Source organism: Spinacia oleracea, chromosome 3, assembly GCF_020520425.1.
Source record: "Spinacia oleracea cultivar Varoflay chromosome 3, BTI_SOV_V1, whole genome shotgun sequence".
Lineage (NCBI taxonomy): Eukaryota > Viridiplantae > Streptophyta > Magnoliopsida > Caryophyllales > Amaranthaceae > Spinacia > Spinacia oleracea.
The window spans coordinates 20541700-20558323 of record NC_079489.1 but is presented as its reverse complement, the minus strand read 5'-3'; the positions used below and the strand labels follow the sequence as shown (position 1 = coordinate 20558323).

The 16624-nt window shown below is 35.9% G+C and overlaps 2 protein-coding genes and 1 long non-coding RNA gene across 3 annotated transcripts; 1 reads left to right on the top strand and 2 right to left on the bottom strand.

Annotated features, from left to right (window-relative positions):
• Positions 1-22: 22 nt before the first annotated feature.
• Positions 23-3100, top strand: LOC110805795 (50S ribosomal protein L18, chloroplastic-like). Its single transcript, XM_022011411.2, has 3 exons — positions 23-301; positions 2147-2308; positions 2774-3100. The coding sequence occupies exons 1-3, from the start codon at positions 113-115 to the stop codon at positions 2921-2923; spliced, it is 501 nt and encodes a 166-aa protein (XP_021867103.1). The 5' UTR covers positions 23-112; the 3' UTR covers positions 2924-3100.
• A 301-nt stretch (positions 3101-3401) lies between these two features.
• Positions 3402-7559, bottom strand: LOC110805794 (protein LEAD-SENSITIVE 1). The gene is made up of 2 exons (XM_022011410.2): positions 7292-7559; positions 3402-4593 (listed from the first exon to the last, which is right to left on the bottom strand). Exons 1-2 carry the CDS (start codon positions 7383-7385, stop codon positions 3752-3754), a joined length of 936 nt encoding a protein of 311 aa, XP_021867102.2. The 5' UTR covers positions 7386-7559; the 3' UTR covers positions 3402-3751.
• Positions 7560-9970: 2411 nt separating this feature from the next.
• On the bottom strand, positions 9971-15418 carry LOC110805806 (uncharacterized). The gene is made up of 7 exons (XR_002538111.2): positions 15216-15418; positions 14576-14736; positions 13548-13703; positions 13050-13303; positions 12656-12839; positions 12065-12168; positions 9971-10211 (listed from the first exon to the last, which is right to left on the bottom strand). It is a non-coding gene; the product is annotated as an uncharacterized lncRNA (long non-coding RNA).
• Between the last annotated feature and the right edge of the window lie 1206 nt (positions 15419-16624).

Genomic DNA, 16624 nt, shown 5'->3' with positions numbered 1-16624 from the left:
TGGCTAACGATAAAAAGGCGGGGGAATGGCAATGAAGAAGATAAACCAGAAAATATAGAAGAGATAGGAGCAAAGAGAGAAGTGAGCAAAAAAGCTCAGAAAATTTTCAGGCATGGCTGCGGCAACATCACTGTCATTCTTCCATAGCACTTTAGCATCTTCTTCTTCTTCTTCCGTGCAACAACTGTCATTGCCGCCGAAGTTCGTCAATTTCCGCCCACAAACCCTCCCACTCATCCAAGCTAAGGCCCACACTCGCCGCGAAGACCGCACTGCCCGCCATGTTCGAATTAGGAAGAAGGTAATTTACCACTTTTCTCTTTTAAATATTCATCAATTTATTTTTCAAAAAAATTCTGGGTTTGTTTAGCTTCTGGGGTTTGACCCTTTGCCTTCAATTTTTGTTGGGTTTTGAAATGTGATTGTGAAAATTTCATTTAGTTGTATGTGGCAACATTTTTGCTAGATGAAGTGAATTGTGATAGTTGGTCATTTTGAAGTTGAATTTTAGGGTCTTGATGATAATGAAGAATGTGGGAGTTAAAGATTAGTGTATGGTTCTTGGTGAGAGTGTGAGATTGGTTTAGGAATCGAAGTGAATTATGAAATTTTGTCAATTGAAAGTTAAGTTTTAGTGAGTTTAGAGTTTTGATGAATATGACCCGAAAAATTAGAAGTTGTTGGTGTGTGGAGTGGGATGAAAAAGGTGTGACCTATAAGATAATGCAAGGGAAAGTTAGTTTAGAAATGTTTTGTGCATTGTGATTTACTGATTTTGATAGCCGCAATCATGTGTTAGGAGCATAATGTTCATCTTGTGACTGGAAAGCTCTCTAGATTGGGGAGGTTTCATGTGAGTGAAAGATGTGGCAGATGCATATAAATGACCTAATGAATTGAATGTTGAGTGTTCTTTGCTTCTCGTGTCTGTTATTGTTGGTAGTCTATCGAGGGTCTATGTTTTGGTGTGTGCGAAGTGTTGGTTTCTAACATGTGGTGCAAGATGAGCTTTGCATTCTTCACCATCTGAAGGATTCATGAGGTAGGCTACAAGATAACCTCTTTCTGCAATCATTGGAGTATCATAGAAGTAGTATTGAAGAACTTGATGAGCTATTTCCACCTCTAGTTTGTTATACTCGTAGTCTCAACAGTAGGACACTTAATGCAATAGTTGAAATTTCTAATGGTATTAATGTATGATGTATCATGAGTTCATGACAATATCATTATTTGAAGCTATTAGAATATTATACTTAGTAATAGAGCAAAGCTTAACGATTATCTAGTTTCTTTCCACGGTTCTACAATTGGGGAAGTCGACTACTTTTTTTAAGGAAGGAATGAGTGACTTAGAGTCTTGACAAATGCTATACATGCAAAACTATTTAGTGTAAGGATTAAGCTTTTTTGTAATCTACAAAAAAGTCATTTCAGAGGGATTATGTATCAGTTCAATCATACTTGATATTTGCTTTGAAGATAAAAAAGAGATATAATGAAGGTAAGGATATTAATGAGAGCAAAATAAAATGGTTTGTGCTAAACGTACTTATAGTGGTATCTCATATCCTGTTTGTTTGCACTTTTATCTGTCTCCTCAACCACCTGTGTCATGTGACCGAAGTCCAGCTAATGCTTAAAGCCAGATATTTTAACTGACTGTCATAGTAGTTGATTTGGGAAAGTAACCTGATAATAAGTGAGGGGTTTCAAAATAACTTAGCACCCCTAGTGATTCGATACAACTGGTCAAGTTGTAGAACACAATTTGTGATACACAAGCCTTTTTAGTGCTGAAAAATGAGATCATAACAGATTCATCATGAATATGGTATGGACTTGGAGCAGTTTATTTTTCTTTCTTGAATTGTTATAGATTTATAGTTTTTTCAAAGGAAGGTAACTAAGCGCATATAGTACTGCCAGCACTTGTTCAACCAACCCCCCCCCCCCCCCCCCCCCCCCCTCTCTCTCTCTCCCTGCCTCTTCTTTATCTTTTTTTTGAACTTTTCTACTCAATTCTAATTCTTGTTTAATGTAACTTGTTTTTGGGCGTATAACTTCTGTATCTTGGAATCCAACTCTACTCTCTTGGGAGTTAACATCACACTTTCTTCCAACACTAATGTTTGATGTTCCTCAGGTAGAAGGGACACCAGAAAGGCCAAGACTCTGCGTTTTCCGCTCCAACAAGCATCTCTATGTGCAAGTGATTGATGATACTAAAATGCATACTCTTGCTGCAGCTTCTACAATGCAGAAAGCTATCTCAGAGAACATCGACTATTCTGCAGGTCCCACAGTTGTAAGTACACTGTCTCAGAGAACATTGCTTTGTTTTTTTCTGTATTTTTTCACAGGATTCTATAAGGGATAAAATAATCTTTGTTTCCTGGATTGCTTTACGTATCCAGTATGGCAGTATCCTTAAGAAACATGATAAAGTATGTTGAATTTGCTATGCTGGTTAAATCTATTATCACTATGTTCAATAATGAGATTTTGTTTGAAGCGACAATCAGCTGTTTCACGTACTTCTATTCCATACATTTCCATAGGGCGAGAACATTACTACCTCCATCCGTTAACAAGAAACCGGCCACATTTCTATTGGTTGCTCCAAACTTGTGGGCCACTTTCAGAAGTTGGTTTTTTTTTATACTGTTGACAGTCCTACATGGAATGCTTATCTTTGCTTTTGTTTGAAAAGAAATTTGGAGTTCATTTTTTTCTGGATTGTTATGCTGATTATAGTCTAATTCAATGACAGGAAGTGGCGCAGAAGATAGGTGAAATGATTGCCAAAAGTTGTTTGGAGAAAGGAATAACTAAGGTGGCCTTCGACCGAGGTGGTTACCCTTACCATGGTCGTGTTAAAGCCCTCGCTGATGCAGCCCGAGAACATGGCCTTGTATTCTGAAGCTAAAACTAGATTCCCCTTTCTGTGAGAGATTTTTCTTTTTTCCCAGTCTGTTTAGTTTCTCAGCTACTTAGCAAAGAATTTGTAGTTGAAACGTAAAAAGTCATTTATTTTTGGTACACTGAAAATGGTGTTGAGGAAGTATCATCGTTGTCAATTAATGTTCTGGTTTACTCATTTAAAGGTTTATTCCTTATTTTGATTAATTATTAAACTGTATGGGCAAACCTACTGTAACAATGCCATAGACACAGGCCTCACAATAGAGTTCAATAGGGGTTAGCAGGTATTAATCAAGGATCAGTGAAGTTCAGCATGGTTACTGCATATTTTCCAGGATGTTGAAACATATTTATACCTTTTTCTGCTTTGGTTTGTACAAAAAACATCAGGAGGATATACAATGTGGCTAGTATTTGAATTTAAAGGATACAGGTATATAATGCAATTCAGTCCTGAACTTTCAGGCGCTCAAGACTTTCAATTTCAATCACTAAGCTAAATCCTCATTCTAGAGAGAATATCTTAAAGCAATATGGTTAGTATTCCGAATAAAATCGGATGACATCCAAGAAAATAACTTGTGCAGAGAATTTTTTTTCTTGTACACAAGTATTTACATCAATTTCCATTTCCCCAAAGTTCAAATCGCCAACTTCCAACGAGCACAAGTGACTTCAGATATTACATTTCCACAAATCATAGAATTTTATGATAAATACGATCAATAAGATAATACCACACCAGAAACACGGATAATAACCTAAAATTCGCCAGAGGATATGAAAGCATCAACAATCTGGCCTTGATGAAGACAGCCAAATACTACTAGTCTTGTTTAGAAGTTGCAGTGTCACTTGGCTGATCTACTTCACAACTGCTAACATGCCCTAGTTTAGCAGTTTCAGTTTCACTGGGCTGATCGACTTCACAACTGCTAACATGCCCTAGTTTACCAGTTTCAGTTTCACTTGGCTGATCTACTTTACAACTGCTAACATGCCCTAGTTTAGCAGTTTCAGTCTCAGCTGCCTGGTCTAAATCACAGCGCATAACAAGCCTCTGGACAGGGACCTTCATGACATCTCGCCTCATTCCAATGTCAGACACCAACCTGCTAACACAATACATACCACACCCCACAGCTGCCAACCCACCACAACTGGTGGTCAAGAATCTTAGTGGGGAAGAGACAACGGCACTCACTGCAGCTACGAAAGCTGTGGCTTGTCCACTTCGCCCCACACTGATGTCTGTTATCACAAGCAAACCCGTCTTGCAATAAATGGCAAAATCCTCACAGTTGTTCTTGAAGATGTTGTAACTACCAAACCCATTTTCTAGGAGAAAAGAAGCACGGGAAACAACATCTTCTGGTGTGTCTGAGGGGGCCATTGTACAGGTTCCACCACGTGCTTTTGCTAAGAAGAAAGCAGGAGATACCTTGTATTCAAACAGGTAAAGTTCTCCATCCCAGAGGAAACAGTCAAGGCAGGATGAAATGACACCACTTAGGTTTGATTGGTCACCACATACAGGACATGGATCTTTTGTGCGGTCAGAGGAAGGTGATGAGCTGAAGACGACATTGTCTAGAAAAGTTCCCGTGCCTATTTCCTGGCCTGGTCCTCTTGTAAAGTGGATCACCTTTCCATCGCCAGCATATATGCCTGTTACAGATTACACCAAAGCCAGGTAAGCACTTGCAAGTTATGAAAGACCAATATTGATGATACTCTTGAAAGCCTCGTGCAAGAATCACACCACCACCACCAACAACAAAGCCTTAGTCCCTAAAATGATTTGGGGTCGGCTAACATGAATCGACATAGGAGATCGTCAATGTGACCACTCAAACAAGACAGGAACGGGAAGTTAAAGAATAAACGAGGAAGAGGGGGAAAGTGAAAGTAAAGTAAGAGGTAAATATATATGTTATTGAAAAAATATTATAAGGGGTAGTAAACATGAGTAAAGCTTAAAACGAGAAAATTCAAAATAAATACCACAAGTATATTTGAAAATAGCATATAAAAGTGAGCTTGAAAAAAAAACGCAAGAAGTAAACTAAGAGAGTCAAAATGGAAGATGTATAAATCAAATAACGTCATCAACGTATATTTTCTCCCTCCACTCTGTCCTATCCAACGCCATTTTTTCCTCAATCCAAGAATATGTGATGGTACTCTTGAACAATATTGATGATACTCTTGAAAGCCTCATGCAAGAATCACACCACCAATGGTCAAAATATTAAGGTAATTGTCAGAACTGCAAGTAAACCAATTCTTGCTGTACAACGCTTTTCTTTTACTTAAACTTAAAATTCGCTAAAATTATGAGCAGTAAGAATATGTGATGTCTTGAAGGCAAGATTAAAATTTAAAAGTATATGAGACCCTTATTTACCTTGAACGTAAACATTAGCATTTCACTTTCATGTGTTCTCCAAGGTCTAACTTCTAAAATATCTTACCCTTTATTGAAAAACAGCTTTAAGTTATAAGTCAAAGAAGGTTAGGCATTTTTTTCCGTTAACGTCCAAGAAACGACGGCAACAAAAATAATTTAGGGGCATAGTATTATTTTTGATGGAAAAGACAGTGCCTTGGGTCTATTGGATAAAAGAATGGGGCTAAACAACTTCCACATCCAATACATCCCAATTTCACTTATCCAGTGAAATACACTATATTTTTTATTTTTCCAACAAAATCTTAAACAGGGAACCAAAACTACACTTAACCCACAGCTCCTTGAATGCACACTAGTTGTGTTTTGCTTAAAAAGAGATAGCTCCCACAGTATACAGCGTTTCAATCGAGAAATGCAAATTTTTTAAAACATTATGGTCTGCAATCATCAAGATTGCATTACATATCTAAAAGTATACCTAGCTCTTATCAGGATTCATGTTTTGAGTAAAACTTTTGTTTACATACACATCAGTACATCACTTCTGAATCCACAGAATTGGATTTTCCATGGCTCATAAGAATATAGGAAAGCCAGTATAAGCCTACTACAAGCTATCTGAGAAGGTACCATTAATGCCTTCAACCATATTGAAACAACATTGGAAATTCACAAGTTTCTAGTCCGTGTGCCGCCTTTTAATGTCAATATTTCTCTTAGAACATGCTTTTAAATAAAGATAATTAGAAAAGAATGGCATACTAAATACTTTCCTGTCCTACTTATTAGATTAAAAAGAAAAAGATTAAATATCAATACTTTCACACCCAGACCATTTTTATCTAACAGAGGAAAATACATTTTAGAAGAATGTATGTTAATTTTCCATGACTTTCCGATGTTTCAATCCTAAACCTGTATTGCTGCGCTATATCCTAAGAGCTGGATAAAACGCAACTCCATACAAGAAAGAATAGTTTGGTAGAAACAAACATACACGAAGTAACAGAATTGTTGAGGTACAATGTAGGACAACTACGGACATTACATACATCAGAAACTGCAACTACAACAACAATTCAAGGCGTAGAGCACAACAAAATGATGCATACACAAAGTGACTTTGACAAAATAATAGTCATACCAAATACCATTACTGTTTTTATTGAGTCTGTATACTTTTGAGATGAAGGCTCATAGTGCTTCTCCTCATGACTTCATAATTTAAATCACTACTCCCGATCAAAGCAACGGGTAGACTAAATTTACGTCCTTTCGTACTGCAGATGATGCAGAACATACTATCTGTCGCGCTATTTCAAGTATTAGTCATGCTAGTACACTAGACTACTTCTACATGCTTATTCTCAGGCCAAATGAAAGCCCTCACAAACTGATCAGCTTAATCCTACAAATTTGTCCATCACTCAAAGGGAGAAAACCTGTCATTTCACATTCATCCAAACTAATCCAGCAATTAGCTGAAACTAATCAGCACTGATAGAAATACTCCAATAAGACACAGCAATGTCATAAAATAGAAATAATAATTCAGTACAGATAATAATTCACTAAACAAAAAAAATGCAACCAGCCTCCCTTTCTCAAAATAGAAATACTCCCATAAGACACAACAATATCTTAATTAAGTACAAATAATAATTTTGTTTTTAAAAAAAAAACAGCAAATCCACTAAAAATATACATTTGTCACACCCTCAATATTGTTTTAAGAAAGAGAACACATTGAAGCACCCAAATTTCATTCAACCTAAAATTAGAAAGTTTTAATAAAGCCAAAATTGAAAGAGACCATCAAAACCCAATTACACCAAACATGCAAATTCCCCATTGATGAAATTGGGGTCTCAAAATCGTGGCTAAATTTGCTAAAATTAGTAACCCTCTAAAAATAACCAGCCAAGGGAGAGAGAAGAAGAAGAAAAGGAATACCATGATGAGAGTAAAGATAGGCGTTTCTCCAAGAATAGATGTGATCTCCTTGTTTCAGGGTATCCTTTGAAATTTTATTCGAAAAAACTCCCATTTTTTTAATGAAAATTTGGGCGAAAATTGCAGATCTATGAAAAAACAATAATGAAAGCCGAAGAAAGAACCCAACTTTTTCCTTTTCTTCGTGATTAAGGCAGCAATACAACGCTAATGGGAGATTAATAGTTTATGTCTTTATGAAGTACTCGTACGATTTTGAATTTTTGATTGAGTTTTTTCCTTTATATTATGCCATGGATATTCCAATTGGAAAAAAAAATAAAAAATAAAAAATAAGAAGACTAAAATATGTTTGAATGACTAATTAATTCTCTATCTTCAAAAAGAAAAAACATATCCGTATTAAATTTCTCCATCTCTATTATGGAATAACTTATCCAATCCGCTAATAATTTAATTTTACCTTATTTGTATTATCTCATCAAACGCATGATTTATTGAGAAAACTATGGCGTATAAATTTTTGATATATGAAAGCTTTCAATAGTCAATGCAGAGTTTAGAAGCTTATGAAAATATCACCCGAAGCTAATGAGTAGATGATTTTCTTGTGAACTTTGGGGTTAATCCAGCCTGACTACTTTGTGAGACGGTCTCTTTTATTTTCGAACCGTTTTATTGGAGGATTTTAGAGAAGTAACTATTGCAAGAAAGGTGCCGACTTATTGGTCCGTTACAACTTAGATTTTGCTTGTCATAAATTGGAGTATAAGTGGTTTTGTTTTGTTTTGTTTTTTTCATTTTCATTTCTTATGTATTTTTATTTATGACAAAATAACGCGATTACCATGTCATTACAATTAATCAAGAAAAAAATGTAAGAATTTATTTAGTTAATCCTGAATAGTACTGTTCACTTCTTACAATTAAACCTTACAACTGTTAGTACGGAGGGGGCACGCCTGGATTTCCCTTAATTAACAAGGTAGGGAGTAAAATTTACCAAGTTAATTTCTATTGGAGGATAAGTTAAGGGATAACATGTAATTATCCTGGTTTGGAATGAATCATGGGGTAATGATTAAATGTTCTTTCCCCTAACACTTCACTAGCAATACGACCTTGAAAAGCCAAATAGACCCCACCAGTTTGTTAACCCGTTGCATATACCCCACAAACACAATCATCACCTCGCAAATCCGATCATTACCTCGCCAACCACTACCTCACAAACCCAACCACCATCACACAATCCCCAATTTTTAAAAAAAAAAGTTGCACCGAAGGTTGTCCAGAAACTTTCATAAACCATGTTGTAGAAACGACAACGGTTAATTGGTGTTCTTTATGGTGGTTAAGTAGGAGAGGGAAAATGGAAGAGGATGAAGTTAAAGAAGAAGTGATATTAGACTCTAAAATGTCGAGAATAATCTTTGCCGAAAAAAATGGATATGGGAGAGTCTTATTAGAGAGTTGATCTACGGAGTAATTATTAGGAGGAGAAAAGTTACACTAGGGGGGGGGGGGGGGGGTTTCTAGGTAACTGTCCATCCCATTTTAAGGAGAATATACCCTCATTCCAAGCAAGTAAATAAGTCAGAAATTTTCCTCCCCTAATATTTTCACTCTTATTACCCGTGATCCAGGCGTCCTCGGAGTAGTATCATTTATCATCTCGTTATTTTTTTTGATAATTTTTTGGTAAGTAGGTAAGTATATTAATATCAAAACATCTATCTACAAAAATGCTTCCCCCCAATTAGCCAGTTTTGAGTCTCAAACCCAACTTTCAATTCATCTCTAATTTTAACCATGCACTTCCATCCCCAACTGACATCCTTTTGTGGGATGTGCTTCCACTAATCATCATGCTTGAGTATACATAATGAACACATTTAACCCAAAGAGTATCACTTTTCATGGCAATTTGCCATACATAATTACCTAAGGCAGTTTTGTTCCCAGTTACACAATTTCTAACACACAACCCCCCAAACTTCTTGGGATTACAAATCCAATCCCATGAGATTGGGGGAGACTTTGATAAGACATATTTTCCTTCCCATAAAAAGGCTCTGCATAATTGAACAATTCTCAACAATAGGGGTGAGCAAAAAGTCAGGGTATCCTGAATCGAAACCGGAACCTGTTAGAACAGGTTCTGGTTTCGGGTAATAAATTTGGGAACCTGTTGCAACAGGTTCCGGTGCCGGGTAACAAATTTTTAGAACGGGTACACTAGTAGAAAAAACCTTTATTGCAACGGGCTTTTAGACCCCTGTTGCAGCGTACATCGTATGCTGCAACTGGGGGGCCTGCAACAAGTCTGAACTTGTTGCAGCGTACAATGTTCGCTGCAAAAAGTACATTTTTGCAGCGTACATATGCATGTACGCTGCAACAAGTGTCAAAATTTTGGCTAAAATCTTGACTTGTTGTAGCGTACAAATTCGTGTACGCTGCAAAAGACCCCACCTATTGCAGGGTACATCTATTTGTACGCTGCAACAAGTCTGGAATTTTGCCAAATTTTACACCCTTGTTGCAGCATACACATATATGTACGCTGCAACAAAACACTTTTGGCGGGAAAATTTTAATTTTGTTTAGGGATACCTAGAGTGTCTTGCACCAAATATAGAAACCTATCACAACAATAATAGAATATTGCAATATGTATAACAAATATAAAAACAGTAACTGTTGTTTTGTATATTGATATATCCCAAAACCAAAGTGCAGGTACTACATTTAAATATTTGTTCGTTCCAATTTCAATGTACGCATACATTTTAATATCAAACAACTCGACCAAGCGCTCGGCCAATAATAAATACTTGCTGGTAAAAAAACTTAGCCAATTGCTCACGAACCACATCAATTCCTCACTAGCATAAGGCGCATTTTTCGGAGTATATACCTTCAAAAACAAAATTAGATGGGAGAATTAGATTATATGACATTTTAGTCTAAATATGATCTATAACGACCAAATAAGCCTTAAATGTGCAGAAATAGATTCGAATGAGTATTGAAAACTTTAAAACTAATCATATTAATTATGTAATAAGTTTGAATTGAGTCCTTAAGTTCTTTAGTTCAAAGTTGGAAACGAAAATGTCATTTTAGTCTAAATATGACCTATAACGACCCAATGAGCCTTAAATGTGCGTAAATAGATTGTAAGGAGTCTTTGAAACTTAAAACTAAGCATGTTAATCATGTAAAGGTTTTAAACTGAGTCTTTAGGTTCTTTAGTTCAAAGTTGGGAGCGAAAATGCCTTATTTTAGCCTAAATATGACCTATAACCACCAAACAAGTCTAAAATGTGCATAAATCGATCGTATTGAGTCTTAGAAATTTAAAACTAATCATATTAATCATGTAATAAGTTGGAAGTGAGTCCTTACGTTCGTTAGTTCAAAGTTGGGAGCAAAAATGTCATTTTAGCCTAAATATGACCTATAACGGCCAAACAAGTCCGGAAGGAATCTTGGAAACTTAAAACTAATCATATTAATCATGTAAAGGGTTTAAAATGAGTCTTTAGGTTCTTTAGTTCAAAGTTGGGAGCGAAAATGTCTCATTTAGCCTAAATATGACCTATAACAACCTAACAAGTCTCAAATGTGCATAAATAGATTGGATTGAGTCTTGGAAATTTAAAACTAATCATATGAATCATGTAATAAGTTTGAAATGAGTTCTTAAGTTTGTTAGTTCAAAGTTGGAAGCAAAAATGTCATTTTAGCCTAAATATGACCTATAACGACCCAATGAGCCTTAAATGTGCAAAAATAAATTGGAATGTGTCTTGAAAACTTAAAACTAAGCATATTAATCATGTAAAAGGTTTAAAAGAAGTCCCTATAGTTTCCTAGGTTTGATGGGACAAATCTTAAATCTTGGTTGTATAGTTGTGAGTGTTACAATCAGGTTTTTGAGCTTGATGAGTTATTTGATGTCCAAAGGGTAAAGCTAGCTGCTTTAAACCTAGAAGGCAAGTTACCAACCATGAGGGTAACAAGACATCATGGGAAAAGGGATATGCAACACTACTACTGGAAAATGGTAGCACTCACAACTTCTGTCAGAACATCTACAATTCACAATTAGTGAAGGACTTCCAAAAGTCCCTGCTATACAAAATTTTCAATGAAAATGTGACGTAATTCTAGCAATCTGAAGTTCCTGCTGGTGTAAAAGTAAATATAGATTCCTGATCATGTTTTTGTTCCCTCATTATAACACTCACAATAATTCAGCTGAATTCAATTATTGCCATCTTAACAATTTTAATTCAATCATCAAAACTACTAGATTCAACCATATAAAACATAATGGGAACATAAATTTAATTGGTTGTTTTTTAGTTTGAGCAGAAATGTAGAATTGTGTAAGAGAAAAAGATGAAAAGAACTTTAGAGTGGTGGTACAATTTGCCTTTTGGTGAAGTACTTGCCTCCTCTTTTACTGTCAGATTCTCTCTCTATACTGATTCCATGATGGTAACTTTACAAATTCAGTGCTCGAGTTGTGGGTTATAATATCAGGTATTAGTTATACATATATTTTTGCGTACGCAATAAAATAAAATGTGAAATTACAGGCATGATATAAGTTATACATATATTTTTGGTCTTATATTTCGTTTACACGGGCATAAAAGTTAATCATTTTTCTTTTATTATTTTATTTAAATTAAATTGGTTTTATAAAAATATGAAAGTAAAAACAAAAACACATTTCTAGTTTTGTAATCGTACTAATACCTCGTGATTCGTCACCTGTTGTGGGAGTAATAACTCGATCACTGCCACCTTCTGATTCATGCCCAGCAACATTTTGGTTATTCTTCATGGTGCCTAGGGTGTTCCTGAATCAAGTAAAACATACAAAATGTGGTGGTTAGAACATTCACACAAGTGCAGTAACCAGAAACAAAAAATACAGCAACAACAACAACAATAATCAAGCAGCAGCAACAACAATAATCAAGCTACAGAAAAACATAAATCAAGCAGCAGCAACAACTATAATCCAGCAGCAGCAACATTGCACTAGTGCAGCAGCAGCGTAGCAGCAGATAAGTCAGCAGTGTAGCAGCAGATCAGTCAGTAGCAGCATATCAGTCAGCAGCAGTGTAGTAGCAAATCAGTTAGTAGCAGCAGATCAACCACTACTTTCAGCTAAGCAGAAAATTAATTGCATAATAATAATAATAATAATCTTCAGTCCACATACTTCAATGTATCATATCACCAGAAATCACACAACACCAACTCCTACCCCGCAAATGACTGAGGTCAAAGAATAAATCCCTACAAGAAAGTGAATGGTCTAAAAAATCAAGTATATCTCACCAAATCAATGTGTTGCTTCGCTTTAACTGTCTGTTTCTCGGAGTATGCAGAACTATCATATTTAGATCCATTACAAAATCATTTGGATTTTCGCCAGCCACCCATTCCATGGTCAGCACCTTTTTCTTGTGAGTTGTGGAAAAGCTTTTGGAACGCGAATGAATGGAAAGGATGAATGCGCCTCCTGAAAGTATCAGTAACAGTCAAGATTCGTAGAAGAAAATGTTAAATTAATATTCATCACAATATAAATCCTTTAAGGTGAGGGGTTTGAATGTAATACCCCAAGTTTAAGATACTTTCTTATTCACCAGAACTATCCTTAAATGTCTTGTAACATCTAGAGACATTGAGAAAAGCCGAAAACTTGAAACAGAATGAGAAAGAAGCATACCAAGAAACGGGATGCATTTGCAGCTTCCAATCTGTAGTCTAACTCTCCCATTAAGCCTCTTCCAAGTTCATCGGCATACAAGCGGATATCATTTCCTCTTGGTAATCTTTTTCAAAATGCCCAGCTGAAATAACCTAAAATATTGAAATTTAGACTCCTTTAGAGAAACTAATTCATCCTAATTCATCCTCGATGATCTTCATTGCAATAGCTCTAGGGAAAGGAGGGATTTGATCATGAAGCTCAGATAGCGCCTGCATAAGTAGTTAGAACAAAAAAAATTTGGAATGAGAAGAGAGATGGTAGCTGCGTGCAAACCCTTATTCGAAAAGGACTATGTTGGTATTAAAAAGAATAAGTTGCAAAAAAGGAAAAAATTACGGCACTGTATATGTTTTAACCAAATAGTGCCAAGAAAAGGAGAAAAAAGAGAAAAAACCAGATGGTATAACTTCACACATAAATTTGTAGATGTAGAGCATTGTGATCTTAGTATACCTGCATAACAGATAGACATCCTTGTATATGTTTTCACAGGTTGTCACTGAGTCAGAGCATTTGAGGAATTTCTCGAGTCAGTTTGGCCTCCTCCTGAAGTTCCGTGATCTCTTTGGTTAATTTATTATTCCTTAAGACCTTACCTCAATGATTTTTCTGCAAATTGATGTAGATGGGACAAGACAATAACAAACAGTCATGTAAATAGGTTGAGAAACCTTAGCTAAACCAATGGAGTAAATAATTCAGGACAAGTGGATAGAACTAAATGTGTAACAAGTATATTCGAGTTGTCAAGTCTAGTGATAATAAGACATCTGGTTATATGTTCTTGCAGTTGTCAAATTAGATGGAGACAAAATTCACAATTTACATCCTCCCTCAAACTTCAACTTATTCAATGCAAACTCTAATAATCTAGGCAGCATGTATACTCAACCTCGTATTAATGATTCACTTTTATCATTACAACTTTTTATTCTGCCTCAAAGAAATAGTTAGAGATACAAAATGAAGACCCCCAGTCCAATGAAGTAAAGACAGAAAGTACATGCACACACAGTCTCACTCCCACCCTCAAACAAACACATAAACACACACACACGCACGTATAAGCATATAGTTCATGCAATATTCTTTAGCAAAATAACATCGTACAGAGGCAGGATCAGACCCTCTTGCCTATGTGCAAGAAAAAAAATTGACATGGATACCAGAATAATAGCTACCTCTAGAAGAAAAAAATTGACATGAATACCAGAATAATTCAACGTATGTGTTAAAATCCTTACAAGTTTGCAAAATTAAGGAGAAAATTCAACAAACACTAACAAAGCAGAATCATGAGCCGTAAGTTGCAAATGAAAATAGTAAAGAAAAAATCGAAAATCAATGAAAGCCTAGTTATAACACAAGTTTGACAATCTACAACATAAAACCTAAACCTCAAAATCACAAAAGCAGAAAATCAAACGAATAACACTGAATCAACAAGGACAGAAGAAAATCACCATAATAGTATGACATACCTTAGTTTGAAGAAGCTCTTTAATATCTTCCCTATCATTCTTCAGCTGCGCCTGTCAGAAGCGTAGCGTTTTGTGCTAAATCTCGTCTTCGTCGCATAAGCCGAACCTCCACTCTTGCAAAGTGTAGAAATCATTGCTGCTTGAGTAGGACACATACAAATCTGAAATGCGTTCAAAGCAACATAATCAAACTTTACAATAATCATTAGATGATAATTAAACAACATAATCCAAATGCCTCAATAATTAAACTCCTTTCGTTCAAAAAAATTAACATCTAAAAACACTAATTCATCAAACCCTTAGTCGCATTTAACACGAAAAACCAAAGAAACCCCAATCATAAAAAAAATCCCGAAATTTTCAAATCCCCACCATGACCGCCACCACCACCACCACCATTCTCTAATTCCAACACCACCCCATCTTTATCTATAAACAAACCCTAAAAACGAATTGAACAAACGAATTGAACAAACCCTAAAAACGAATTGAACAAACGAATTGAACAAACAAATTGAACCCTAAAAACGAATTGAACAAACGAATTGAACAAACCCTAAAACGAATTGAACAAACAAATTGAACAAAACCTAAAACGAAGCACAGAACTCAAAAAACGAATTGAACAAAACGGCACCTGGAGAGGAGGCGAGAAAAGAGACCCACCGGCGACTGGCGAGGAGGCCAGAACCACCGACGACTCGACGAGGATGCTAGATTGATGACGCATGAATGGGTTTTTTTGAGGGGGCGACGCAGGGAAAGCTAAGGGAAGAAGAAGGGAGTTGAGCGCGAGAGATGAAATTCTGAGAGCTTAATTTGTTCTGAAGTACTCCGTAGTATTCAACCAATATTGCAACGATTTTTTTTATCCGGGTTATTGCGGGGGCTTTTAAATGTACGCTGCGCTAAAAACGGGCTATTGCAGGGGCTTTTAAAATGTACGCTGCAACAAACACTTTTGCAGGGAACAATTAAATTGTACGCTGCAACAACCATTTAAATGGTTTGACCCGCGTTGACCGACTGGTTGTTGAAGCGTATTAATGCATGTACGCAGCAACAAGAGGGCTGCAACAGGGGTTTTTTCTACGAGTGGTACCCTGTTGGGTACCCTGTACACACTAATTTTAACGTGGAGTACCCAAAATAAGGAACTGGGCCATATGAAAATGCTTCATATGCCTAAAATATAATACAATCCAAGCTAATTTTTGGAAAATATAAATATAGAATTGCGACTTAAGCCCAAACTATAAAATAATCAAAGACCAAACCATAAAGTAGATAGTTTTTCAATAAAATATAAATATTTTACTCAAATTTTCAATAAAATATAAATATTTTACAGGGTACCCTGAATCGGAACCTGTTGCAACAGGTTCCGGTTCCGGTTCTCATTTTCAGGAACCTGTTGCAACAGGTTCCGATTTCGGTTCCCATTTTAAGGAACCTGTTGCAACAGGTTCCGATTTCGATTCCTGGAATTTCAACAGGGTACCCTGTTGTGCTCACCCCTACTCAACAGAACACTCCGAGGAATAAGGAATACGTGAGCCCAATATGTGCGTAGACTCATGAGGACTACATTAACCAACATGGTTCTACCGTTCTAGCAGCATAGGACAAGTGCCTGCTAGATCAACACAACATTCGCGCAATACGTTTATCAATTAAAACATATTTATCATATATTTATTAAAAAAAATATTACCTGAATGTTTATTTACTAAAGCTAAAATAAATAAACAAATCTAATATCTGTTTTTGTTACCTTATTTTCACTTATTTAGGTTTAATAAGATATGATAAGATAAGATAAAATAAGGGTCAATAAGTTCAGATAAGATAAGATAAGATAATATAAGGGTCAATAAGTTCAATGGACACATTTTTATAACTTCCATAAGGGTCAATAAGATAAGATAAGATAAGATAAGATAATACCCCTCCGTCCCAAAATTATTGTTCTGTTTTCTAAATCGAGCGTCCCAAAATTATAGTCTTGTTTCTAATTTTGGCTATTAAGGTCTCCACTTTCTAGTG